This window comes from Cyclopterus lumpus, chromosome 1, assembly GCF_009769545.1.
Source record: "Cyclopterus lumpus isolate fCycLum1 chromosome 1, fCycLum1.pri, whole genome shotgun sequence".
Taxonomy (NCBI): Eukaryota; Metazoa; Chordata; class Actinopteri; order Perciformes; family Cyclopteridae; genus Cyclopterus; species Cyclopterus lumpus.
The window spans coordinates 7,922,270-7,949,707 of NC_046966.1; the positions used below are offsets into that span (position 1 = coordinate 7,922,270).

The 27,438-nt window shown below is 41.3% G+C and overlaps 1 protein-coding gene across 1 annotated transcript in view; it reads left to right on the forward strand.

Moving 5' to 3' along the window:
- The window catches only part of prkcaa (protein kinase C, alpha, a), a 124,092-nt gene extending 105,636 nt beyond the window's left edge, over positions 1-18,456 (forward strand). Inside the window, exons 16-17 of the mRNA XM_034537486.1 lie at positions 4,089-4,229; positions 13,477-18,456. Coding sequence (XP_034393377.1) covers positions 4,089-4,229; positions 13,477-13,641 — 306 coding nt within the window. The 3' untranslated portion in view covers positions 13,642-18,456. The remainder of the gene's footprint in view (positions 1-4,088; positions 4,230-13,476) is intronic.
- The last annotated feature ends 8,982 nt before the right edge of the window (positions 18,457-27,438 follow it).

The following is a 27,438-nucleotide window of genomic DNA, read 5'->3' on the forward strand; positions in this document are numbered from 1 at the left end:
CCACATTAAAAAAAACAGTGTATGGTTTTGCATTTATTGCCATCCCTGGCCTTGTGGACATTTTACATCACATCAAACTGATGTCCTGTGATGTGTTAATGAGATGCTGTTTCTGCTACCATGGTTACATGGCTGCCGGATCTCCACAGAGCAAGGGGAGCAGTACAGTGCACGTTAAGCAGGCAAATAGTAATCTTATGGCAACAGCGTAATGTTTCTGAAGCAAATGAGAAAAAAAGGGACATATGGAAAAACTTGATTTGCTTAAGACTCACTGAAAACCCACTTCAACGCTTCACAGAAAAAAGGCACAACCTTTTATGATTTGTGCATGCGCTCACTTATCTGCACTTTAACCTCTGCTTGTGTGACTTTCACTGGCACTTTGTATGTACTCCTGAGAATGCAGGAACACTCAGATGTCAACACATGGTCATCTTGCAGTAAGGGGGGGCCAGTATATATAAAATATGGATGCATTTTGTCAGCTGAAACGTCATGAGGTTTGCCCGAGGACTATTTGATCAATAAAACAGCAAGAATGACTTGAGACACATTCTTCATGTGGTTCATATTAGCAGCAGCAGAGACGCTGGTTCACTTCCTGACACTTACTAGTACTAGTACTAGTGCTTGAAGTCTGTGAAGATGCGGTACGACTGTTGGTAACAGAAGCAACGCAATTAAGAAAACAAAGCATGTGTAAATAAACCTGGCTTTTCTTTAAATGCCCAAAAAGACTCCCACGGGTTACAGAAAGACATACGTGTGCATGCCAAGAATTCAATAGTGAAAGTGGCAGTTTTATTTCTGTCCAGAAGCAGTGCAAATTCAATGAGCTGTGCAATAACACGTTTTGTCTCCTTGTCCCTTCCTCAACTCCACTTGTTTCTCTTTGTCACCCTAATTCCTTCTCCCATACTTTTCTCCCTCCTTTATTTTCTCAGTAGTGTGTGTGTGTGCGTGTGTGCGTGTGTGTGCGCACTGGTCTCCCTGTCTCAACCCGTGTTTGGCATGACTGCAGCACTTCCTCTTAATGGATACATAGAGCTTAACACACACAAGAGGGAGAAAGGGAGAGATGGGAGGGAAGAAGAACAAATAACAGACAGAAGACTGATGCCAGTTCAGCCATGGATCATTCTAGACCAGCATGACAAGAGTAATGAAAAGGACACAATCTGTTGTATGCAAACATAAGTATGGTGGTGGAGTTTTGTTGTGCAAATATCCAGACATATAGCTCTATTTTTATCTCGGCTATATACTGTACAGTTCATTACATCTTAAATAGGTCACAGATGTAGATACACATTCATCTAAGTAATGGGATGCTACCTAAAGGTCGCCCATTCCAATGCTGTTGCAGTTTATTGTAATTACTGAAGGAGAATTAAGAGTGAGATGGACGCACATCAAAATTGTGTTTTGAGTGTAGATTGTGACGTAGCAGTAAATATCAGTGAAGAGTTCACCCTTGGTTTTGACTAATTTAATTGAATGAATCTCTGGAGCTCTGTGGCAAGTAAGAACGTTTCCTGTTGTATTGTAAACAAAGAATCTATTGTGGTGTGTCTTTGATCACATGTTTGCCCCAGTAGATGAACTGAATGGGTTCTAAAGGAGGACGGCGTGTGCGTTTTGAAAGCCTTGATGTAGTGAAGCACTCAGTTTTACCTGACCAGACTCCCTGCTGAATTAGAGATCCCATCTGCTTTTCTTTTTTACTTCACCACTCTCATCCTCTTGATGTTCTCAGCAGAAACAACAGGGTAACGCCGATGTTCTGTGCCCACTTTGTGAACACATGCAACTAAGCCTTTCGCTGACAGTTTATGGCGTGGTGGAGCCCTCGCCGTTTGAGTGCCAACAGTTTGCACTTCTACAGACAGAATGATCAAATGCTCTGCATGAAAGGTCAACGCCACATTTGACTCTTAACTATTTCAAGTTTAATAAAACAAGCGTTTGATTGACACGGTGGCAGGCCAGCGGTCAGTCAGCTTCGAGGACATTTCAGTGTGTGAGGTGTGTCGTTTAAATGGCCGCGGGATGCTTTCTCACAGCCATGGAGAGTTGCGTGAACGGACAGAAAGCTGCAAATGACTTTTTCTTCCTCGTCAACAGCTGTCTGATGTACTCTGCCAGCTGGATGCACTCTGCTAGTTCAGATGTGGCCCAGCCCGCGGCCTGTATGTCCAAGGGGCTTGCTGCAGGAAAGCTGGCCTGCAAAAATCCTGCAAGTAGATTTTCAACACTGAAAAAAAAAAGTTTACGCCATTTAGCCATTTTAGCATGTCATTTAATGTTTTCGCATCTCTTAAATTATATTTCCTTCAAAACTTTAAACAATAGAAAACCTAGCAGTGCAGTGATTTTTTTAATAGATTTGTTCCACTTAATTTGTCTGTAACTGCACACTCCTCTGTCCTTATGCTCATTCTGCATACCAACACTCCTTCTTGCAACCTGATATCTAAAGTAATGCTGGGCTGTTTACCAAAAAACTATAACTGATTACAGTGGAATTTATTTTGATTTAGAGAGTGGAATAGATTGGTTGAAAACACCACATTGTATCATGTCATACAACCTGTTATCTGAATACATAGATGTCTCGTTTGTTGTATGAATACAGCAGAACTGTACACATGATAGAAGAGCTAGGCTGCAGGAATGATTGAAGCATGAGGTTGATACCCACATTTTCTTCTGTGCATTTGACAAAATTACTAAAGAGGAAGGAGATGTTGAGCTCCTCAGCTGCCAGTCAGCTCTTGAGAAAAGTTTTGCCCAAAATTGATTAAAAAACTAAAACAATGCAGCCATGTTAGCAAAGTGGCTGTGGAGCATCGTCTGGTGTGTATTAATTTACCTTACGTACGTGAGATCGGTATCAATCTTCTAAACTAGAAGGCAAGAAAATGAATATACGTATCTCCCAAAATGTCAAACCATTATTTTATAATAGCAAAATATGTCATCATAAAACAAAAATAATTTCTATATTATTGCTTCTGTATCGGAGAATGCATGTATATGCTCATGTCATTTGAAAAAACATACGCTACACATGAGCATGTGAACCAGCCTTATTTAAGCACTAGCTTGACAAACAAAAGCATTTCATAATTTCCGAGTCCAGTGCATAATCGACATTTTGCATAAACGAGTCATTTTGTCCTTGCTCTGTCAATACTGAAAGCCACCATTCTCTCTATCCATCTCCAAAGGTTTCCTTCTCTTACTTTGAAATTCAGCCAGAACAAATCACTGCACTGAGGCAGGAGTGCTAATGTGAGAATATTTATGTAAATAGTAGAACTGGTCAATTTGCATCCATATACACCCTGGAAAAACAAGCAGCCAGTCAGCGATTATGTTCCATTATGAGTAGGATTGCTTTAATGCATTTAAAATAGTGTCCTCCTCCAGACCAACTTGTGTTCTGTTTATGCAAGAAAAAATAAGCTTTCCAGCAGTAAGCTTGACAAACAAACATTTAAATCACTTGGAATTCTGGACACATTGTTTGGATAATTTTGTTTAAGTTATACCAGTATGCTCCTACATAATTTAGTAAGGTTTTGTTGTCTGCAATGTTTTCTTTTTCATTGTCTTGTTTTGCTTTTAACGAAGGGCAAACTGTGCTCTCGTGTTGTCTGCGGTGCAATTGGAAGTGGCAGCAGGACACAATATGATTATATCACTCTTTTTCAGACCCATCTGTTAAGCTGTCACTTACTGACTGAGAAAAGAGGTGGAATCATATTACAGAACACATCACTAAATAAACAAACAAGTGGGAGGAAACAAAGGGAGGCTTTTCCTAATGCACTGGCCACTTTGGAGATATTGTTTTTCTCTTAATATCTGAATATTGTATTATTGACTGAAAGAGAAAGTTACTTACACAATTGAAGTAAGAAGGAAAGCTGTTTCTACCTTCTCTTTGAAGTTGTGGAAACCTATGCAAAGCTACGTGAATCATGCATTCCACCCCGTAAGATGACTCACCACTCAATGTCAACTTAATGTTTATTTGTTCTAACTTCCTGTCCTTTAATTTTCTTCCTCACTGTGAGCAGCTGATGACCAAACACCCGTCCAAGCGTCTGGGCTGTGGTGCTGAGGGTGAGAGGGACATCAGGGAACACGCCTTCTTCAGACGCATCGACTGGGAACGCCTCCAGAACCGGGAGATACAGCCGCCCTTCAAGCCCAAAGTGGTAAGTACTATGCGGATACACTTTTACAGCAGGTCTTATTTAAGTGTGATACCGCTTGGAATGGTTACGGTGAATTAAACCTTCATTGATATAAGACCACTTATTAAGACCACCATTACACTTGTCTGTTCCTCTCACAAAGGGAATGTTGGTTTTCATATATACACATGGTGGAAAGTGCAGCATAATTCTGAAGAATGAGAAATTAATCGCATTAAAAAAAAAACGGCCCCGGTATGTCGCAAATAAATCAGGTCGTGTGAAGCATGTGACATCCAATGAGCCTTGGAGCCATTGGAGAGACGAAAGGTAACCTTTGGAATCTGTGTGGGCCAAAGAGGAGACTGGAAATGTCCTCAAAAGAATACACGAAACAAACATATTTCCACCACATTGTATTCATTGTTTTGCATTGTCATCTTGGTCCTTCTCTGCAACTAATAGACCTGGACTGGAGAATTAGCACCACCACCTCTTAATATTCACACAACATTAGTGGTTAAAAACACACTAAGAATTCACATGTTTCTCCAGATTTTCTGGAAATTAATATAACGTATACTGCATTTGGATGGACTGACTACTTTCCATTTGCACCATTCACCAAATGAACACCCTTGTCATTCCTTTGCCTCATTGCCATTGGTCCCGGTGCATTTGTTCTCTCTTTGGATCTAATGAGGTTGTGTTTTTCTTTGGCTTTTTACTCATCATCTGATTTTCTTTAGAAACTCTGAAAACTTTGCTTGTGCTAGAAGAACAGCACAATCTTCTGGTTTTGTACCATTCCACATCCTCACTTTGTGCGATAAAGCAATCAACAATCTGCACTCAAATTTTTAACTGTTAAATGCTTTTCTTGACAGTGGTCTTGTATGTCTACAGAATTTCCATTTCCTATTGATGAAGTAATGACTAATATATGTACAATTGAGTTGAATGCATCTACACAATACAAGTAAACAAATACAAGTTTCTTAACCGTATGCATCTAAACAAACAAGTTCAGATGTGCTCATCTCTACAAGACACATCTGTTATAGCAAGACATGTACTGCCCCTCTTGATTATGATTATGTGTTCTTGACTGAGCAGTACATCAACCTTGTGTGAAGGTTATCAGTCAAAACGTCTCTTGTTAGTGTCTTTAAAGTACAGTTAGGTTGTTTTTTTTAACCTCTTGGTTATTGAACGTATTCTATTGAATTATCTTTTAAGTTTAAAGACACTAAGTATTGACCACAGTATGAAGGTATATTCACACATGATGAATATAGTTAATAATATAGTTTCAACATCTTGCACATAGAGCGCAACATTAGGTATTCTTTGTGCATTATGTAACTAAACAATGTCTAAATAGAAATAAACAGATGGTACAAGAAGCAGCAATACAGACAAAGTTATTTGCCAGTTCTATAATGTGATGAATACCAACTTTTTAGAATATCAATGATTTTCTTAAAATTACATTTACACCAATATATTTCCTGTCTTTGTTTGTAATGGATGGACTTGGTTTGACTTTAAGGGCTTAACAAAGCTTGTGTCTGAATCTGAACTACACACACACACACACACACACACACACACACACACACACACACACACACACACACACACACACACACACACTATCTACACCTGCCACAATTTATGATAAGTCTGATCACTTTCCTCAAGGTTTTCATCAACGTTTCATCTAATCTCCTTTAGTGTACTTAAAACTCACTTTATCACTCCAGGAAATCCTTATTTTAAGATTCTCAAACTTGACATAAAATGGTCATATGTCCAGAATATTTAAGCATATCATGGAATATTTTGAAACTTGAATTTTCAATGAACAACATTTCTTGCAGTGAAATCAAATTAAGAGAAAACTGCTGGCCGTCCCCTCCCTTCATCTTTCTCTCTTTCTTATTTTACTCAGACACACACACCATTTTCTTTATCTGACTTGTGGGCTCAACATTAATTACCTTTAATGTTGAGCCCACATAGTCTAGGCAGTCGGCAGTTGGAGTTGACAGTTTACACAAGTCGTGGGAAAGTTCAGGAGAGATTATGCAACAATGTTAAGAGTGCATATTTTAAACCCAAATGTCCTATACAGTACAAGGCATGGACCTTTTGAACCCACTGAACTAGAACATGCAAAAATGTGTCTGCATTTATAATTCTTTGAAGATATACTTAAAATGTAATAACGGGTGAAACTTCTAGTGAAAAAGAAGACAAAAGAGCAAATATGGTTTGTCTCAGGGTTGTAGTTTCGTAATTCTGTAGCTGTGAAAGTGCAATTTGAATCACTCACCAGGCCTAGTTATCTGCATAGAGGTAAGTGGGGAAACATCTCTTTTGTAATTTGTGGTGATAAATTAATCATATTTGTTATTTATTTAGTTAGAGCTTAGTCACTCAGTGCTCACAGTATTCACTGAGGGAGACAGAAAAAAGAAGACTTCTAGCTGTGTTTAATTGTGGATGCTGGATATTAGGACGCGGTATTGTATACTCTCACTTTCAGGGAAACATATCTTTGCTTTAATGGTTCAGCAACATTTGATTCACTGTAATTACAGACACAAACATTTAGCTAGACTTTAGCATTGCCTTTGATGTATGATTACCATCCATTCATCCATTTTCTATGCTTTAATGGATCATCCTGTGCAGGGTGATGGGGTCAAGAGGCAGGACGCACCAATAACTGGTTGTTTACAGTAGTTTATCTGAGGCTTCTGTGAGGCTACAGTAGAATATAATTCCACCGTTATTGCATCGGCATCACACAAGCATCACACATCTCCCAGTCACAGGTGACTTTGGCACTCGTATTTACTAGACCAACAGTATGTTATTGCAGTAGGTCTCATCATATGAAGGCGACTGTATTATACATGATATTATTCATATTGTGTCGAGAGAGCTGATGCAACCTGACTGCAGTCCTTTGTAACTTTTCCATTCAAATTCGCTGACAGCGCCGTGGCTGTATGTAAAGAATGTAAGACACAAGGGGGAAGTAAGACCACGAGTCCACTACCCACTCCGAGTCAGAGTTTGAACACTGACTGCAAAACCAGGACTGCGTCAGCATTTTGTGCTTTTGTAAAAATGTTATATAATCTGCCGTAAAAATAAATAAAAGTCAGACCGATGTGCAGTTTAATACTGCCTTGACGTGACCCTACTTTGTAAAGTCAAAACACAGCTGCAGTCATAGGCTCCGTATGGCATGTGTTATATGGGCCATACGTAATTTCAAAACCTCGCATCTGAATTCATAATTAATGTAACACATGTTTTATGAATGCATATTTCGTATAGCTCACATTCTGCTGCACAGTAAGGAGTAGTTTTGAAATCCCTTGATATTCCACATGATCATGTAGAGCACACACATGCTTTTTACGTGTTTTTTTTATCATCCACTTTCATATACACACATATATACATATAGACACACATACATGCACAGAATAATGCAAAGTTAATCTAGACTATGTTTCTTTAAAACAAAGCGTGTGTGTGTGCGTGTGTGTGTGTGCTGGTCTTGGCCTGAGTCCCTGTGTGTCCCCTTTACAGTCAGTTTAAATATTGTAGTTCTCTTCTGTTTCAACCCTCAAGGGCTCCAGTTCCTCTAATAAGGTGAATCCTGACCTCTTTGTCCATGTAGTCTCTCGCTGAGTGGACGTGCTGAGTGTCCTGGAAATGCTGAGTGTGCTTTGTGTGTATATGTGTGGGTAAAGGTTTGTGTGTGGGAAGGTTCAAGAAAGTGAAGGTTAACAGAGATTGAGAAAAGCAGAGGAGGAAGATTCCCTTGCATGCACGCCTCGTCGTCTATTTTCTGCATATGTGTGTGGGGTGGGTTGTGGGGGGAGTCATCAATATCGCAGGGAGAAAAGAAGGCTTCTGTGCTCGTCTATGTGTCCACGCTGAAGTTGCAGGGGGGTGGATGCATGCAAACGTGCATGTCCTTTTGCAAAGCGCATGCTTGCATGGGTCTGGTTTTATTCGATGCAGCTAACGTTGAACGACGGGCGCGGTGGAGAGAGAGTAAGAAAACATTGCTGAACGCTCTGTGTTACCACCATGACCGGCTCTCTAACGACCCATCATGCCGATCTCACTATGCCATGTAATACGGTGCTGTTTCTGAGTCCATTACCAATAAATGTCTTTATACACCCCGCTCTCACCCCTCACCGGGTCTAACCCAGCTACTCTAATGCACTCCTCCTCGTTTCCTTTCTCCCATCCCCACTCAATCTCACTTCATCCGCCTGTGACAGCTGTGGAATTGCAATCACACTGACTGCACCCAGCTGAGACATTCAAACCACCTGTATCTATAGGGCCAGAGTTTCCGACTGCGCGGAAGACAGTGTGGGCTAGAATGAGTGTCAGTGCAGGCCTAGTTATTGTTGATCTATAATCATAGTTGTCACTGTGCCGCTGTCTATAATGCAGGTAACAAAACAAGCACATAGTGAAATGCCAGCCACGTCCAGCGAGCAGTGTCGATATGAAATTAGACTAATTACTTGAGTACGACGCACTCGATGGCCACGACCTCTCGTGGATGGCCGAACGTCTTTGTGGTGGAAGGCAGCAGAAAAGGATGGAAAAAGTAGGTCAAATAGAGACATGCAGATTGATAGAGATGGGAGCAGTCGATGAAGGGAGGGAGCCAGGGAAAGAAAGAGTGGGATGACGTACTCACTGCACAGAAGTCTTAAAACACCAATCAAGGGATGCGCGTGCCTGATGGGATACATGTACACACACGCATCACTCACGCACACACACACACACACACACACACACACACACACACACACACACACACACACACACACACACACACACACACACACATACAGAAAATAAGAGGAAGAGACACAGCTGAGAGTGTCTGCCTTTCCTCCTTTAGCTTACAGCACATAAAAGGGAGCGCTTTACAGTTTGTTTATGTATTCATTATTTCCTAAATTGGAGTATTGACAGTTTGTATTTTCTGTCACATTTTCCTAGAATCTGATTCCTCAACAGAGGTAGAGTTTGGATTATTTTGGGCTCATGTGTGAAAGGCCCAATTTGTAATTGCTTTGAGGTGTGTTTACATATCCTCACTCAGTTTGTAATTGTAAAATGTGTTCAAGTATGGCGTACGTAACAGTGGGTGTGTAAATGGACCTGTACTTATAAATCACTTTTTTAGTCTTCCGACCACTCAAAGCGCTTCCATTCATACACTGATGCTCAAAGCTACGGCTCCACCTGCACATCAGCAGTAACTAACACACCGTACAGGAGCAATTTTTTGGGGTTAAGTGTCTTACCCAAGGACACATCAACATGGGCTAGCGGAGCCGGGGATCGAACCACCGATCCTCTGATTGATGAACGACCCTGCTTAATACTGAGCTACAGTCGCTCCTCTGTATGTGCAGTTGAGATTCTGTAGGAGGAAGAACACCTCTTATTGGAGGTAGGCACTCATTAGCCTTCCTTAGCAGCTGGGTGTTTCTTTATATGCTTGAGTGCAGAGGCTTGCATGTGGACAAAGAGAGAGAGAGATTAAAGACACATGAAGGACACAATGTCACCGGGTACGGGAAGATGCATCATAATGGCATAATAGCTTTGGTCTCACCCCATAAGGGATGGTTGAATCACACAATATAGGAGATGTGAGACCAGCTCTGCTCTTCTCCAAAAGGACATGTTTCTGGAAATCATGGGGGCAGATTGTTAAAACCATGGCTCCTAATCTAATTGTTCTCCTTTTGTTCTTGTTGAGCTAATCTTTTTTTAACTTCAGTTATCTTACGAGAGCAGCTCTTATAAAATAGTCTTACTCTATTCAAGGTCCTGTAACACAGACACACACAGACGCTTATATAAAACACAAACATGCACACACTTACATGTCTTGTCTGTATATGTAGGGCAGCAGTGGACAAGGCCAATTAGTCTCAAGTTAGTGAAGAGTGTCAAAGGCAGGTCACAGTTGGTTGTGAAGTCATAGCAACCATGAAAACGGATTGGAAAATAAATAAAAAGTTGTGATGTCTAATGGCATCTGTAAAGAAAGTTATTCTTTTCGCACTAAAATCATCTCAAGCTGTGGATCAGTGAAATGTTCCTAGTGGCTGTTTCTGGTGGCACAGCCGTGTGGGTAAATCCCGCTGGGGATGCTGGTCCTGTACTCGATCCAAACTGTGTGAGTCAGTACGTCCGCTGCTGTGTACTCTCAGAGACAGATGTTTCGATGTTGGAGATTTCTCTCTTCAGAACCAAACATGATGACGCAGAAGCCAGTAGATGTTTTACTTATAGCAGTGAAAAGTTACAATTGCTTCACTTTGGCTAAATTGCGATAAATCTATCTTGCAAGGAAAAAGTTGAACAGACTTGAATATTGCATCATCAGTCTTATCCGACACATAAGCCTCCCATTTGATAATCTAACCTACTTTGAGAAGATATTATTACATTTTACAAAAGAAGGATATCTCAGATTCAACAATCTGTCACGGTTGACATAGGAAACTAATTAACCTTCAAGTCTCATTTATATTTCTAGAGTGGGCGCTATGCAACCGTCACAAAGCTAAAAGCTGCTTATTCAGTATTTTACTCTTCTATGCCTCATGCTGTTTATTCATAGTACCCGAGACTCTGATTTTGCCTTTGCAGTCACAACAGCCCTTTGAGTTATACGCCAGTGTTTATTTGTGTGTCAACAGTGCCAAAGGTGCCATAGTTGCCATCTTCCTTTCCTACCCAGTGACATTTTGCTTCACAGAGTCGGTTATTCTTCCAGCCAGCTACAGAGCAGCTCCCAAGGGAATGTTGAAGTGGTGCACTGGGTCTTAGCGTAATGTATGTGTTTGGGTGTATGATCCTTTCCCTCGCGCATGCATCCACCTAGTTAAGCGTGTGTAGGAGGAATAACTGATGAGGATAGATTTGAAGGTTGTGTACAGCCTCTCTCTTTCTTGCTCGCTCCCTCTTTTTCTTGTACGTTGTCTCGTTTCTTCTCCAGTAACGACAGGAGAATATGTCAGAGGAGACCAAGTAATCTATTTTCTCTGCCGTGCCCTAATCACAATGACAATAGCAACAGAGGAACCTCGCCTCTCTAATGCTCTTTGTCGGTTAGCCAGCCAGTGGTAGCCCTTTCGTTGGAGAGTCTTGATTGAGCACAACACATCCAGATGACATGAAATTACCGGTAGGCCTTTTTTGTTGATGCCTCTGTGTTACAGCATCCAAAATGTGTTAAGTGTAAAGTGATGGACAGACGTGCACAAGAAGGCCAGGTTGACTGTTCTTGCATACATGTGTTGCCATACAGTACGAATAAAGTGCGGTACTATTATAGGTGTGGTTGTGGGTGACATCAGCCATGACCTCATCTAGTTTCTTTAAAGGTCTAGTGTGTAGGAGAACTACAGTGGCCTACGCAAAATCTCCAATGGCCCTGTCTAGAGCCAGTGTTTGGTTTGTTTGTTTCTGGGTTACTTTAGAAACATGGTGGAGGACTACATATGTATACATAAATGGCTCATTATAAGATATTGAAAACACAACATTTCTTATTTTCAGGTGATTATACACTAAATAAAACATACTAATTAATCATATGTTCCATTTCTGCCAATATATCCACACGTAAATCATACACACTGTTCCTTTAAAAGAATGGTAGGTAAGTCAACCCCTGAGCAGATAATCCTGAGAGGAACCGAGAGCCTCGTGTGGCAGACTCCGAATCAATGCAAGCAAATAAACTGCAGCGCAAATGACGTCAGCTTGGAAGGAGATGAAACAGCTAGTGTTGGAAATGGTTATTAGACATAAAGCCGACATTGCAGACATTGGTGTAGTTTTTTTTAACAGGATTTGATAGTTTGTGCATTGAGAAAATAAGAAATGCAATGCAATTCCCAGTAATCTCACATGGCCCATGCGTTACCTAATCGTCACAGAAACAGTATGTACCGCACCTCTTCTGGTACAAAACTGGCACCAGAATGAGGAACACCTATGTGCCGTGTGAAAGGTGCCACGTCCCTAATAAAGCTTCACTCCTTGGGAATGGCACATTCGATATTGATATTTATAGGTGCTTGATACAAGATTGGGAGCATTTCTATCGCCTCTCAACAGCTTTCAACATGGCGAATGCTAAGCCGACGGCTCACAGCTAACGGTGCTAACAGTGTAACAGTGTTTACCTGAGGGGGAACCGGAGGCTGGGTGCTTCACCGCTGTATGAGAGCAGTGCAGAGTGACGACCGTGAGCTTACGAGTGTGGCACCTTTAAACTGATTTCTTATTTATTTTTGGCAGATGAGGAATATTGCAACATCTACAAAATGAGATGCACACTCCAGTCTCCTAGCATGCTAATGACCTTCCTTTGCTGATACATTATTTGAAGTGCTCCTCCACCACATGATGAGATCCGTCTCCATGTCTTTGATTTAATTTCCGTAACCTCTAGTTGCCCCATTTGAAATACAGACGTCTTGCCTCCAACTTATGAACAAACTGATTAACCCGTTGACGACCTGGTTGCACATTGATGCTGTTCAAGGACTCCTTTAATTCTTCCGTAAGTCGATTTTGAGGTACGTCCGTATCACATCTGAGCAGAGATAAAGGAGCGCCATCTCATCGGGTTTTGAGGTCAGAGCAAACAGCCAGCCTTGTTGCGGAGGCATTGACTCATAGAATCAAATCTGGACCTTGTTTACCGGCTGCTGCAATGCTGTTCCACAGCTGTTTGCTTCTGCGTTGGAATTCAGAAGGGATTCAGGTGAATGAGATGTAGAGCATGTGATCAGGTGCTGTTAACCTCCTACTGCATATAGCAGTGGCCAAAGTGTGTGTGTGTGTGTGTGTGGGGGGGGGGGGGGGGGGGGGGGGGGGGCTCAGGTGTGAAGTGTTCTTCATGTTTAGGTGAGGATGCAATTGAATTAGTCATCAGGTCGATGTGGGAGAACTCATTTGTCGCTTGTTGTATTGTCCATGCACATCGTGTAGTGGCCCAGGCCAGAGTGATTTTATTTAACGATGAAAATTGCTGATTCTGCTAAATGTCTTTTGCCTTCACAGAATTTCCATGTGCATTCTTCCTGTTCTGTCCTTTTCGGCCAGTTGCACCCTTTATATTGTTTTACATACCGTATGTCTGAACTTTTCCTCCGTCTGTCTCTCTTTTCTACAGTGCGGCAAAGGAGCAGAGAACTTTGACAAGTTCTTCACTCGCACTCAGCCGCAGCTCACACCTCCAGATGAGCTGGTTATCGCCAACATTGACCAGGCCGAGTTCGCAGGGTTCTCCTTCATCAACCCACAGTTTGTGAACCCGGTGCTCCCTATCAGCCTATGAGAAGGATGGGGAAACCTCCCAGAAGAACCTCCCTGCTCACTGCCACCAACTTAAAGCAACCGCCAACCTGACATCTGACCACAACTTGATCTAGGCCCGCTACGAACCTTTATGTATTGGTTTTATTTCTAATCGGCATTCTAGGCCATGCATATTTGCTCTGTACAGTATATTTGGCATTATAGAGTATATAGATCACAATAGTTTTCTTCAGTGTAATGATGAGCAGGATGTCCTTACCGCTGCCATTTATATTGAAGGTTTAACATGACTGAAGGCACTCGGTCTTAAGCTTTATTAATCTACGCCACCGTATGATGAAATGTAGAGAATATATTAATCTATGCCTATATATATGATATAAGAATGATAATGTTAAAGGGGCATTCAGCTACAATACCATTTAAGGCATGGATTAACTGATTCTGCAAAAGGGTTTCATGCTTATCTCCACGGACAAACATTATAATCGACAGATCCAGTTGGTGGGTCACAGTTTGTTTCCATAATTATCACAATGCAGATGTTATGTGATGACCTGAAAAACACTGGTACAAGGCCAAATATGAAGGACAGGTGGTGCAGGCATTGAAGCAGCACCTTGTGAATCAATGTTTCCTGCATCATGTTTACAGTTTTCCTCCCCTTTGATTTCATGGTGACGCTATACAATTCTATTTTAGTACAATTCGATTCTAGCCAGTAGCAATTCAACTAAAAGACAGTTAATTAGATGATATGCAGCCTGTAAGAATTCTAACATGTGAGACACGTAGGTATGAAAGTGTGTCAGGGTTGGTTCCAATTCTTAGCGTAACTGTTATCTCCCTACCTGCTTTTAAAAGTAACAATTCACCTATTTTCTAGCCCTTACTTAAGCTGCAGATTGTATACTTCCCTTGTCAATAATTTTGTGGACACTATGTGAACACACAGTAATCATGTTAGTATGTGGGCAGTGGCACAACATCCTTATATCTACCTTAGGAAAGAAAATCAAAGCTATACCGTTTACAGTTTGTCATGTTTTAGCCACTGTCTCTGTCCCATGCTATGCCCATAATTACAATTGGTCGTAAATGTCTCAACAGAAGCAGTAAAGACGTTTTGATAAACTTTTTTTTTTAATTTTTAGAATATACCACAATATAATTGTGTATTAACCATCCAATGTTATATTGCATTCAGTATCACGTGAACATGAAACACAGTTGTTAGTTTTCTTAGATACAGAAGTTGCAAACCAATAGGAGCATTTCTTCTGACAATGCTTTGTTGTCCTGACAACAAACTCATCCTTCATTCGGAGTGTGTCAGCACAATCATCAGTACAAACATTTGTTTGCATCTGTTTTAATTTCTTTCAATGTCTTTAAAAATAGATTAGTTTAAATTCCCCTCCTTTTTGGTGATCTCATACATATTTTTCCATTAGATCAGATAAATATGTTATTGTGTCTACTATCATCGCATAACTCCTTTGTAAATAATCATGAGTTATTTAAAAGAGTATAGCAAGTTTTTATACCAACACCTGAATGTGCTTTTATTACATTAATTATATAAACCAATATTTGTATGTGTAATGAAAAATGAAACAACTATGAAAGTAACCCAGTACAGATCAACTTTGTAACAGCTGGAGGTCTTTAATAGAGTCCAGATTTAGCAAGTTGTGAAATGTATCTGTTCTACTTGTTTTGGCAGATTTATCAACACTTTATGTTCTTTATTAATAATCAATGATTTTGACTGCACATTGTGTGTTGATTGGATGTGTGTCTGGCTGTTGACTGTCCCTCTGTATCTGCATGCTGTTGGTAGGCATCATTCATGCACGTGATCGGCTAAAGGCTGCATGCTACAAAGTATAAAAGCCCTGAGAGTTACGACAGCTTTTCAGGAGAGTGGGAGGTGTCAAAGGTCAGGCCTATGGAAGCAGGATGTTTGATTCTCAGAAGATATATTCAGGGTGCAGTGTCACTAAGCAAAGCTCTAGATTGGCTAACTGTAATGTGGCCAACACAAAGCACAGTCCGGTAACTGAGGAGTGCTGATCTAAGACCAGCTAGACTCTTTCAGAGGCAATTGCAGGATTCTGTAACTACAGATCACAAGTCAAGTTTCAATGATGCAATCCTGCAACAGTAATGAAGCACCAAAGTCCGAATGCTCAGGCAGATTATGACTCTATGTGTGGGAAACAACAGTGGTTTTGCCAAAAAGAAAAACACACTGCTACAGAACACAGAGTAGACATTTATTAGTTTGTTAATCTTAATAGATACTAATATTTTGAAAAGACTTTCCTGAGAGGTATTCTCTGGTTCCTAATCAGTGGTCTTTTCTAGAAGCTTGATACATGTACATTATGGTCCCTGGTTCCTTTAGCCTTTTCCTTTATCGGGTGATGTGGAACACTGACTCCAGATCAGTGGCGAGTTGTGACTGCTCATAGACCGGTGGCACCACTCGCTCTTTAGTGTCTCATGAATGTGGTTTATGTTATAATCTTCATGTTGTGCTGTTTTCACGTTATAAGATGTTAGTTGCTCTTTCTGTTTGTTTGCTTTTGCTTGTTTGTTGTGGCAGTTGGTGTTGTTGGTTTTATTTCTCTAGCTTATGCTCAGAAATTCAGGAATGTTTCAAAAGATATATCCCATTACACACCTCATATCTGACTGATACAGATAGGAACTTTTCAAATGTTTGTACATTTTTCCTCTCCATGTGTATCTAAGAGTTGTTCTCTCCTACCGTGTTTCCTATAATATATATATATATATATATATATATACATATATATATATATATATATATATATATATATATATATATATATATATATATATATATATATATATAACCTTTTGCATGTGCCAAACCTGGAGATCGCCAGAACCCGACAACAGCAGCGTTGCACTAGCTTTAGTCACATGGAGGGCTCCTTCGTGGCAGCTTCTCCCTGTGCAGGCGGAGACCTGCCTGAAGCCACACCTGCTGTACACTCTGTTGGCCACATAACTTAAAGCATGCTGCCATGAGTATACCAATGCACATTGTGTCAGTACGCTTTACAATTCCAGTCAGTTTGATAAACATCATGCACGGTACTAGAGTTTCCTGCCTCTCTACCCTTGGGCTGAATTGTGTCTGAAAAACATTGCAACTTACGGAGCATTTGATTTCACACCACGGTGAATTCCACAGAAGTGAGAGAGAAATATTCCTTGTACATATAGTTTAACAGTCTTGCCCTTGCCTGAGCCTATCTTGCACCTCTGTATGTGCCGACTGAATAGATCAATCCCTTTAATAGATTATCTACCTGCTTTCCAAACGTAATCATGTTTTCCAAAAGCCACAGCCAGTGTGAGCATGAAAAAAAAAGATTTCTCACTCTCCCCGTGTGTGCCTTTCCCAACTTGAGCAGATATACTGTACGTTCTTCTTACTCTTCGTCGTCCTCGCTCTGATCTAAGCTCTGTACTCAGCCATACCTTTACTCCACTTACTGTATTTTAAGTCCCCTGTCAAACAAGCCTACTTCAGATTTTATTTAAGCCATGTTAGTGTTTCAGCATATCTCGCAAATGAATGAATGTGAATAAAAAAGTAAATGCGAAAAACAAAAACAAAAGGTCCATCATCTGGTCTGTAAAACAGAATTTTAAGCACATTTTGTTAACTGACGCCAATAACCTTTACAGCCATAACACTGCAACTTCATCCTCCTGTGTCTGCGTGCTTTACCTTTACCTCCCTGTGCCTATTAATGACTGATGTATTGAGCTATGGAATATATGCATCGACATTATCAAAGGGTGATCTTCGGGGAGTGAAGGAACAATGAACAGGTGATTGATTGGATTTAGTTTAACGAGCAAAAGGATAGATGATGCTGGCTTGTTTGAAGGACGACCCCTGTGCCTCATCCTATTGAACCGTCCCTCCTTCGACTTCTCTTGTGCGCCCTCGTTCACTCTACCTGTTCCTCCTTCCTCAGTGCCTGGGCCAAGTCAATCCATCATCGTATCGACAGTGTGCTCCTCTTCTTACCCTTTAAATCCCATCAGATCAGGAAAGCAGTTGATTTCTTTTGTGCTATTCCCTCAGCACAGTTTCCTCCTCTCTGGTCGTTCCCCAAAGGCACCATGAGAAAGGAGTTGGCCAAATGTATTTGGTGTATTACTTTGTTTACATTCTATCTGATGTCCTCACCTTTCTGTAATTAATTTAATTGATTAGGATGGCCAGAAGATAATGAAGTTTCATGTAAAGATGTGATCTTTAATGGAAGGTTTTAAGAGATAGGTCTGGTATGATTTGGTCTGGTATGATTTGTTGTTGTTTGTTTTTTTTCAATTGGCATTTCTTACAATTCTTGCTTTATATGAAGCTTGTGTAACGTCTTTCTTCTTTGTCGTTAGTCATTACTCTCCGCTGTGTCCTGTTTGCTGTGAAATGAGAGAGTTGAGGTGAGCTGCCATCTTTTTGGCCGTACAGAGCACAGGATCAATGATGTGCGGGAATGCCTTATCCCTCAACCCATACAGCAACGTGGTCTCGAACTCTCCTGTCTTGTTCATGTATTATCTCAGCATCCCTGTCCTTGTACATAAATGACTTACAGTAGATACCTTCATAGACTGTAAAAGAAAGAATATATTGTATTTTGCAAATGGTGTATGTTTGTTTTCTCCCCCTGTCCGCCTGAAACCTTTAAAATGAGTCTGAGCTATTTACCTTGTAATTGATTGTGTCATTTGTACCTAATCTATGATAATGCAAATAAAAAACAAAAGGAGAATCCTACTTCTGCAAGTGAGTGTTTATTTTTTCAAATGTTCAGTAGTAGACACGGTTGTGAGTTTTACTCATACCAGTCCATCCAGTTCAGCTTTCGTAGGTGTGGGTTTTCCTCTGCACCATTATGATCATGTATCTATGGGGGTATCGAGTGTGTTTTATCTATATTTATGCAGAGGTGTGAGTTTGCGTGTGGGTGGTCGGTCGATTGTGTGTATGTTCCAGGCTTTGTTCATTAGTTGGATGGCTGAGCTTGAGTCCCGGTGAAAGAGCGGTGTTAGTGATGGAGGACAATAATGTAGCGCTCACTACACAACACTTAGGAGCATGGCCGCCCGGTTGCCAGACTGACACGGCAAGATTGCTTCTAGATTTCACACCTACAGTAAATTAGGCTGTGAGCACAGCTGCGGCTTTCCTAGAAGAGGATTTATGTGGAGCCCATTTATTGGCTATACTGAGGTTTTAGGAGCTTATTGTCACCTCACTAAATACCTGTCAGCATACAGGCGATGACGCATTTCTTAACATGGAAACAGATTGGTATTTTCATAAAGTACAATCTGCAGCCGTGACAATGCGGCGCCACTAATTTCTTCCTACCTCCATCTCTCCTCCATTTCAGACTCTCCTCTGGCTTGCCAGTCACAAATTCCAGCCACTATACATAACCTCAGACTCTTTCACAACTCACTAGCTTCTATTTATCCTACAAGGGTCCAGCATTGGAGCTCCTTTTTTATTCATGGATAGCATGGTGGTTAGCACTATTGTCGGTATATAAGAAGTCCTTGTCGTCACCGTGACGTCAACCATTGGTTTGTAGACAGCGGTTCAACATTACTGCAAAAAACCAAACCACTTGTGTTCATTCCTTCATGTGTTTCAGACGATGCATCGCTGCCATGTGATTAGAGGAAGTCCTGCAGTGTGTTGGCTGTGGAACCAGCTGGTGTGTTGGCTTTTGTTTGGCAGCTTATATGTTTCAGGCCACTGGTTTCTCTCATTCAGCCTCTATTACACAAACAGACAAATACACATACATGCATGGAAACATATTTTCAGCGTTTCTTCATCTGTTATGAAAGTGCAAGAGCGAAGTCATATACGACCATATTGTCTTGTTGTGAGAGCAGTTCTTGCCTGAAGTAACACAGATGCAGTATCGTTACAGACTGATACACATCGCCATCTGCATGACTATAGTATGAGCCATGGTGCTTTACAGAAGCCAACGAAATGATTTATGTTTTATGTGAAAGAAAAAAACAAAAATGATAGTACTGTGTTTGTCTGAGTCTGCATGTAATCAAAATGGTGTCCAAATTGAGACTTACAAACTTTACAAAAGATTTGTTTGCTCTCAAATTGTTCAATTGACTCTCTCTCTCTCTAAGAAGATTTGCTTTCTTCTGTACGTGGAACAAAACCCTGGGCAGATTATGGAGTTTCATATTTAAAGCCTTCCTCTTGCTTCACCGTTATGTTTGATCGTCAAGGTTTGCTTTAACAGAATAAAAAGATGAAATGTTTGATACAGAAGTTTCTTCGGAGAGGTGACTTGATGCAAGGTGGGATGAGAAAGGTCCTGATTGCCTTCCTGTGAGGTCAGGGCCATGCTGACAACAGCCTCTTCATTCGCTCCTGATCTTTCGGGAACAGATTGTGGGGGTTAGTCATACAGTTCTCACACGCATTGGATGAACCAGATGCTCCTAAATGACTGAATGAATGTCCATATGGTCAGAGATGGTTTTATGCTAAATATAATCTTGACAGCAACTCAGATTAAATTAAAATCTGTGACCAAATTATGAAACTATAGCACATTTAACAGAAATTTTGCTTTGTTTATTAAATAGGTACGGCTACAGCCTTTATTTGTTCAGTCAATGTTTTCTGCAATTACATAGAGTCCCTGACCTCATGTGGAAACACACGTGAGAGAGACTAAACACATCTGTTTCCACATGAAGTGTGAACCAGATGTTACATTTGACTGAGAAGTGTCGATACAAAGAACGGAACCAAAGCCACTGAATGATTCTGTTGAACGCTCCTTTTCTTTGGCAGACTATTATATTCCCTTCGGTTTTTGAAGGCACCGCATGCAAACTCCAGATGAAACCACAGTTTGTGTCTCAATGGGGACACCAATTCAAAAGGGAAGAAACATAAGGGAAGAATGTGAGGAAATAAAATACAGAAACAGAGGCTGCCAGAAAGGCTTCCAACCAGAGTTAACACTCTTTATTTTGTGTCTTCCTACTGCAGCCCTTTTTTAGAAGTACACACAGCCATCTTTGCTGCATGTGTTAGCAATTGAACGATGGCTTCATGTTGTGATATTATAATAGAATTGTGCAGTGAAAAGTTTTTTGGGAGCTTTGAGGGAGCTTCACTCACTCCCTCACCAGTCAGCTGAATAGCTCCTTTATTTACCAGGTAAACAATAGTTTTGGGGTTATGTCACATGTTATCATTGAAACGAGGATCCACTTCAGTTGATTAAAACATTTTCGTTATTCATTCTTAGTAAAGTTATTGCACATCTCAAAGCCTCAGTGAAAAGACTGATAATGAACATTCTTAATAGCTTTGACTGTCCGCTTAATTTTAACCTTGCTATTAGTGAAGTAGTTTTGACCAGGAAGTAGTTAAAGTTATTGTTGAATGAATTTGTCTGTGAGCTGGGAACGTCTCCTTTATATCAGTGAGCTTATTGTGTCCTTGTTGGCCAATTGATGCCATTTGTTCTATGCATATCATATTAAGAAACAGATCACATGTGGAGCTCTGAACCAAGTTTGGTTCTCCAAACGTGCCCCGAAGTGTTGGCTCACATCCTGATCAACATGGTGTGAAGGTGCTCACCCCAACAGCGTGGCTTGTGATTCAAAACCGTATTCATAGCCAGCATGCATCAGTGACGTGTTCCTAGTCACGGTCAGACTGTAATGTCATTGTAATGACACTGACATCATTGTAATGACACTGTATTCATTTCGAACACTTGGAATAAGCACCCGACTTGTTTTTTTGTTTTGAGTTTGCAGTTGTGACGCACATGTTGTGTATTTCATAAACGGTGTGAATGTTCTAAAGGTTCGTGCCACCTCAACCCGCTCAGTGTTCAGGGTGGTTTGAACCACGGCCTCATTCAATGTGCTATTACCACAGCACGCGCACGCAGCATCTCCCCACTGTGCCCCCCCCCCCCCCCCCCCCCCCCCCCCCCCCCCCCCCCCCCCCCCCCCACCTGGAGAGAGTTGGGAGCCACGTGCTCCGCTGTTGGCATTGCCTTGGATAGTAGTGGTGCGCGAGCTCCGCAGCCACGGGACCCGTCCGCCACACACACACGAGACGACACTGACCGACTGAACGGGGAGACGCAAGAGGAGAAGCATTAGCGGACGAGGGAGGACCGTGGTTTCCTCGACGAGTCTTCTTCGTGGAGGTAATGTAGAGTTCCCCGTGGGTTTGTCTTAAGAGCGCCTTTTCCTCGGAGGGGACTTGTGCGGAGAAACGCGCTGTTGTCGTTTCGCGGAACGCTTTGTTTGTTGTCTTGTCGAGCCTCGGCTGTGTTTGCTCTATGGCAGGTGAACTGAGGCGTGTTTGAATACTTGAATAGTTAAACAAAAAACAAATATATATATATATATATATATACATTTCCGTTGCACCCTTGATCAGAAGTGTGAGCGTCAATTGATTTGCCTTAATTCACTTTACCTACATTTCTAAAGTGGAGTTGATAGTAAACACACGGGGTACGTGGGGATATATGCTAATGTGGACATGAGGCTCTTTAGTTTGAAGAAGGGAAAAGGCTTGTGACACAACTCCTCGTTTTTAAGATGAAAGAGAGAGAGAGAGAGAGACAGAGAGAGATATAATGGAAAGAGGAGAACAAGAGAGCTGCTGGGAATTAAATGACTTCATGTAGTCTAATGCGAAACCTACAGTGCGTAATACGAATGTAAATATATGTTCAGACGTAAAGGGGACGTAAACGGCTCCTACATTCTTGTGTAAAAACACGCTCAATGGACTTAGTTCACTATTGACTCACTGTTCACTTAATGAGGGCTTCAGCACCGCGGACAGAGATTTGAGCTCGAGCCAAACATTAAAGGGCAGGCGCGTGACAAAGAGCTCTCTCCCACTGGCCGATAACTACTATTATGTATTTAAACTATTGACTGTAAATACGCAGATGCGGGACAATAGTCGCCTACATTTATTGTGTTATTCATAATCTGTACGTCGCAATGTGTTCATTTAGGAGGCTGCATACCCTGTAATATCAGAAACTGGAAGTCTTTTCTTCCGTTTTACCACTGCAAAACTATGGTAATTACAAAATGTCATCTGGACATGCTCAACAAATAGGTAGCCCATGGCCACAGTCCTGCTGGGCTGACATCCACTCCTCAGGGTGCTAGACAGACAAATACTGCTCTCCCATACATTCAGACGGGGATAGTGCGGGCTGCAGGGGATTATTGTTCAATTGCAGACCATAAATTATGGCAACTCTCACCCTGGATGGGAGCTATTGTTGACTTGTTGCAGTGAGACAGACATTGATATTGGGTAATAGGTTGTCCGTGATAGCTGGACTTTATACTGTAGTATAACGCAACTGGTGTTGTAAAAATCCTTAGTTTAAATAAAAAAATAAAAATAAAACCCCAAAAGGCTAAACCATGATTAAATGTTGTCCCACATGAGACCTTGCTGTTTTGGTCAGATATTGTACTTGCCTTCATCTTTATGCATAATCTTATCTCTGTTAAAAGCTAAACTGCTGACTTGAACCATGTTATGCAAGTCTTCATGTGTCCAATGGTCCTGCCTTTTTAAATAATGCGGTCCTCCATTTATTTGCCTCATTAACTCACCACTGATACAATTTCTATATTGAAAACATGCTCGGTGTACTCAATGTGACTGTTGCATTAGTACACACTATGCATATGTTGCACTATAGTGCTAACTATAGGTCAGTTGGTGTTATGATTAGGTAATTAGCCATGGACAAACCACTTGTTTATTACCACTTAATGGCAATATAAGTTCACATAAGAAAGACATTGTTAGGTTTTGTTGGATCTCTAAATATCTGTTTCTCTTTTGGCTTGTCATAAAGATGTGAGGAGAATATGTAATCATTACAAAAGAGGATGAAGTAGTGGGTTTTCTTTGTTCTCTTTCGTAACCCTTTAGTAACCTCACTTACTATTCTTAGGGTGTATATGAAGGATGCTGAACAGTAAAACAACATGTAAGCACAGTAAACAAAGCATTGCCTGTAGCCTCAGCCCACTCTCTCTTGGCGGGGCCTCGCTTGTTTTCGATGATTACTCCGACTCAAAGGAACATCCTAATGGGATTATCCTCAAAATGTAAACGCAGTGCTGTCTGGTGATCACAGCTGAGAGAGTTACTCAATCTGAAAGTGTGACAGGGATACACTTTTTCATTTTAATTTAGATTTGACATATAAAGCACTGTGCCTGCACACAGGCCGTCTGGAAGTCTTACAGGGCTTTCAGTTTATAATGGACGGAGACAAATGATGCCGCCTAATGGTAGAATGGTAGACTGGTAACTATTAGAACGCACATGCGCATATAACATCTTTCGGTCCCATTTAAACCTCTTTATTCTGTGTTTGTGTGCCTGCATGACTGCGGCGATCTTCCTCCTGTTTTCCTCCATCTCTGCTCCAGCATGTAAAACGCACGACAAAATAGGAAGCCTTGTTTTGGGACTCGCTCATCAGTCCATTCATGCTCGACTAATTTCGGAGCCTCTCTGTATAGTGTTGCCTGGCGACAAGTCCAAGTCGAGCACTTATGAATGTGAGACTTGTTCTCAAAACAAATACGGAAAAATGGACGTTAGTGCTGCGGGTCACAGTTTTTGTTTTGCCAGTGTGTGTCAACCATTTTAGAGATCACTCCTGTGTCACTCATTAGTGTTTTATTGGACCCGGCTGTCCTCTTTGTTACAAATATGCCTACGTGGAATCAGTAATTGTCTATTATGGACACAACGTTTTGGAAAAGCAAACAGTCTTTTGTTCAGCCTGCCATCTTTACGGTTATCTCTAATTATCAGAAGATATTTAAACGCAGAGAACAAGCTGACTGACAAGCTCTCCGTACACTTTCTGATCATGATACTGGATGTAGGAATTCGCAGGGGATGACAGCTCAAAGCAGAAACCATTTGCTAAAACGCATAAGGGAACTGCCTTTAGAACAGCATCAAAGGCGTGGGCTATATCCAGAGCTGCCCCTTCAAATTAAGATCATCTGACATTACAGATGTACTGCGTTTTAATGCAGTCTGCGCTAGTTTCTTGCGGGCGAGGGAAGAGAACACTTCCTACATGGGGTTCAGCTGTTTCAACTGTTAATACGCAAATGTGTGGCAACATTTAACAGCAAGTGGAAACTTTGTGCCCCTAATCTTATGATTTCATCGTGGAGAAGAGCTGAGAATGACACATATTTGCACTTCATCCTCTGACAGCTCACACCACCACCACCACCTCTCTCCGCTATTCGCCAGATGATGCGTTGTAAGTTGTCTGGCCTACAGCAGAGATTTGAGTTGTATTTTTTGCATCTCCAAAATTAGACCACCGAGACATCACTCTAGCTTGCCCTTCTTGGAGGCCAGCACAGCTCAAATACAATGACTGATATGTGAGAGCATATGGGAAAAAATGTCCTTCGTGATATACCGTTAAAATCACGTTGTCATGGGTACCAGACAAAACAATAATGGCCGCTATGTTCAGACTGGAAGAGTAAACGAGAAACCATTGAAGCTTTGTTATTGCAAAGGTTGTCCCTGTCATGATTTGTATTTGTTCTTAGAGCAAGTAACCGTGTGGCATTTAAGGTTTAATAGCAAGACAACAGGTGATACTTTTGTAAAAATGATTTTCACATGTGGATTAGTTACTGCCACTGTTGTTTTGGAAGTTATAGTCGTAAAATAACCTGTCATTTATATTTATTCCAGCTCTGCTTTTAACACTGGACGATTCTTTGGACAGTCAACATACAGAAAATATATCACTCATTGTAATACTGTTATGACCAGTGACACTGTTATACTTTAAGACAACAGAGGTTGACTGTAGACAGATTGTGGGTCATCTAATGTATGATGATTATTAAAGTTTCTTTTATATACCAAACAGCTAGGAATGGCTGTGACCGTACACCACATACAACATCATGCGAACATAAAGGACATAAATGAAAAAAGAAAGATACATAATTAGAATTAAGGTGACTTTTTGTGTATTTACTGTGTCCACTGCACAGCTTTACAGAAGAAGCTCCTGTTAAGGAACTCTATCCTGTTTTGGGGACGCTGAACACAAGCATGTATATACTGTAGGTTGTTTCCTGTTAGTACGTCTGCTTAAACTCTACAAGCAGATTTCAACAGGCTGATGATCGTGGGGCTTGATGACATGTGTCCTCTCTCCTGCATTGGACTGCCAATGTCCTCAGGCTCCTCAGCCAGCCCCAGTAACACCAACCAGCAACTAACTCCCACAGGTGTTAGTCGCCTGTCTACATCAGAGGCAACAGAGGTGCTTACGGCCATGCTCTCACAGCCCTGACACACCCTTGACAGAGACAAGTTCATATCAGGGTGGCAGTTGTTGCATTCTGTCATTTCTTTGACCAGAGTTAAACAAGAAGGTTGTATTTATCTTTTAAAGATGCAATATGTAAGATATGGCCAGATGTTTGAGTTGAAACATGAGCTACATTATCACCAGAAAATGAAGAAATAACAGTTTTCATGTTATGTCAAAGACGTCTGTGTTGACTTCTGAGATGAGCCTCGGACCATCGTATCTTGTAATACCACTTGTACCTGGAGAGGAGATGGCGAGTCACTGTAAATGGTAAATGGACTGTACTTGTATGGCGCTTTTAAGCTTTATAGTCTTGTGACCATTCAAAGTGCTCTATCATTACTTGTTATCATTCACCCATTCATACACTGATGGCAGGGGCTACCATGCAAGGTACCGCCTGCATCAGGACAATTTAACCATTCATACCCATTCACACACCCCAGGAACAGCCTGCGAGGGCAAATGGGAGAGTTCAGTGTCTTTTGTCCAGTTTTGGTTTGGTTCAATCGCATAAACAAAACACCTTAACGTACACCCCCGGTTAGTGGGACAGTAAACACAAGATAGGCCGATGATTATTTTGACCGGCTCTGAGTCCCAGTAGATGGGTTGATGCGTGTCCTTGCCCTGCTTTTAGTAGAAGGGAATAGCTGCCCCCTATTTGTTTGGAGCATGTGGCAAGATCTTACACATTGCATCTTTTAACAGTAATACAACTATTTTTATTAAGCCAGACAAAGATGGAGTCAAAGAAATTCAATAGTCTTCTTGTCTTCAAATGCATATTGCGTTCTCTTAGCATTAACTGCAGACATTACTCTATTAAAACTGTTGTCCCACCAGTCTCTGAGATATTGTTTATCTCGCTCTACCATCGAAGTCATTATATTCAGAATTGTATGGGCTGCACGGTGGTGTAGTGGCTAGCACTGTCGCCTCACAGCAAGAGGGCCGCGGGTTCAATTCCCGGTCGGAGCGGTCCTTCTGTGTGGAGTTTGCATGTTCTCCCCGTGGCAGCGTGGGTTCTCTCCGGGCTCTCCGGCTTCCTCCCACAGTCCAAAGACATGCTGCAGGTTAATTGATCTCTAAATTGCCCATAGGTGTGAATGTGAGAGTGAATGGTTGTATGTCCCTACATGTGCCCTCGATGGACTGGCGGCCTGTCCAGGGTGTCCCCTGCCTTCGCCCTATGTCAGCTGGGATAGGCTCTGAGACCCTAATGAGGATAAGCGGTATTGAAAATGGATGGATGGATGGATGGATGTAGCATTGCTGTGTGTTGCTTTTTTTCATGTTGTTTTCGTAAGCCA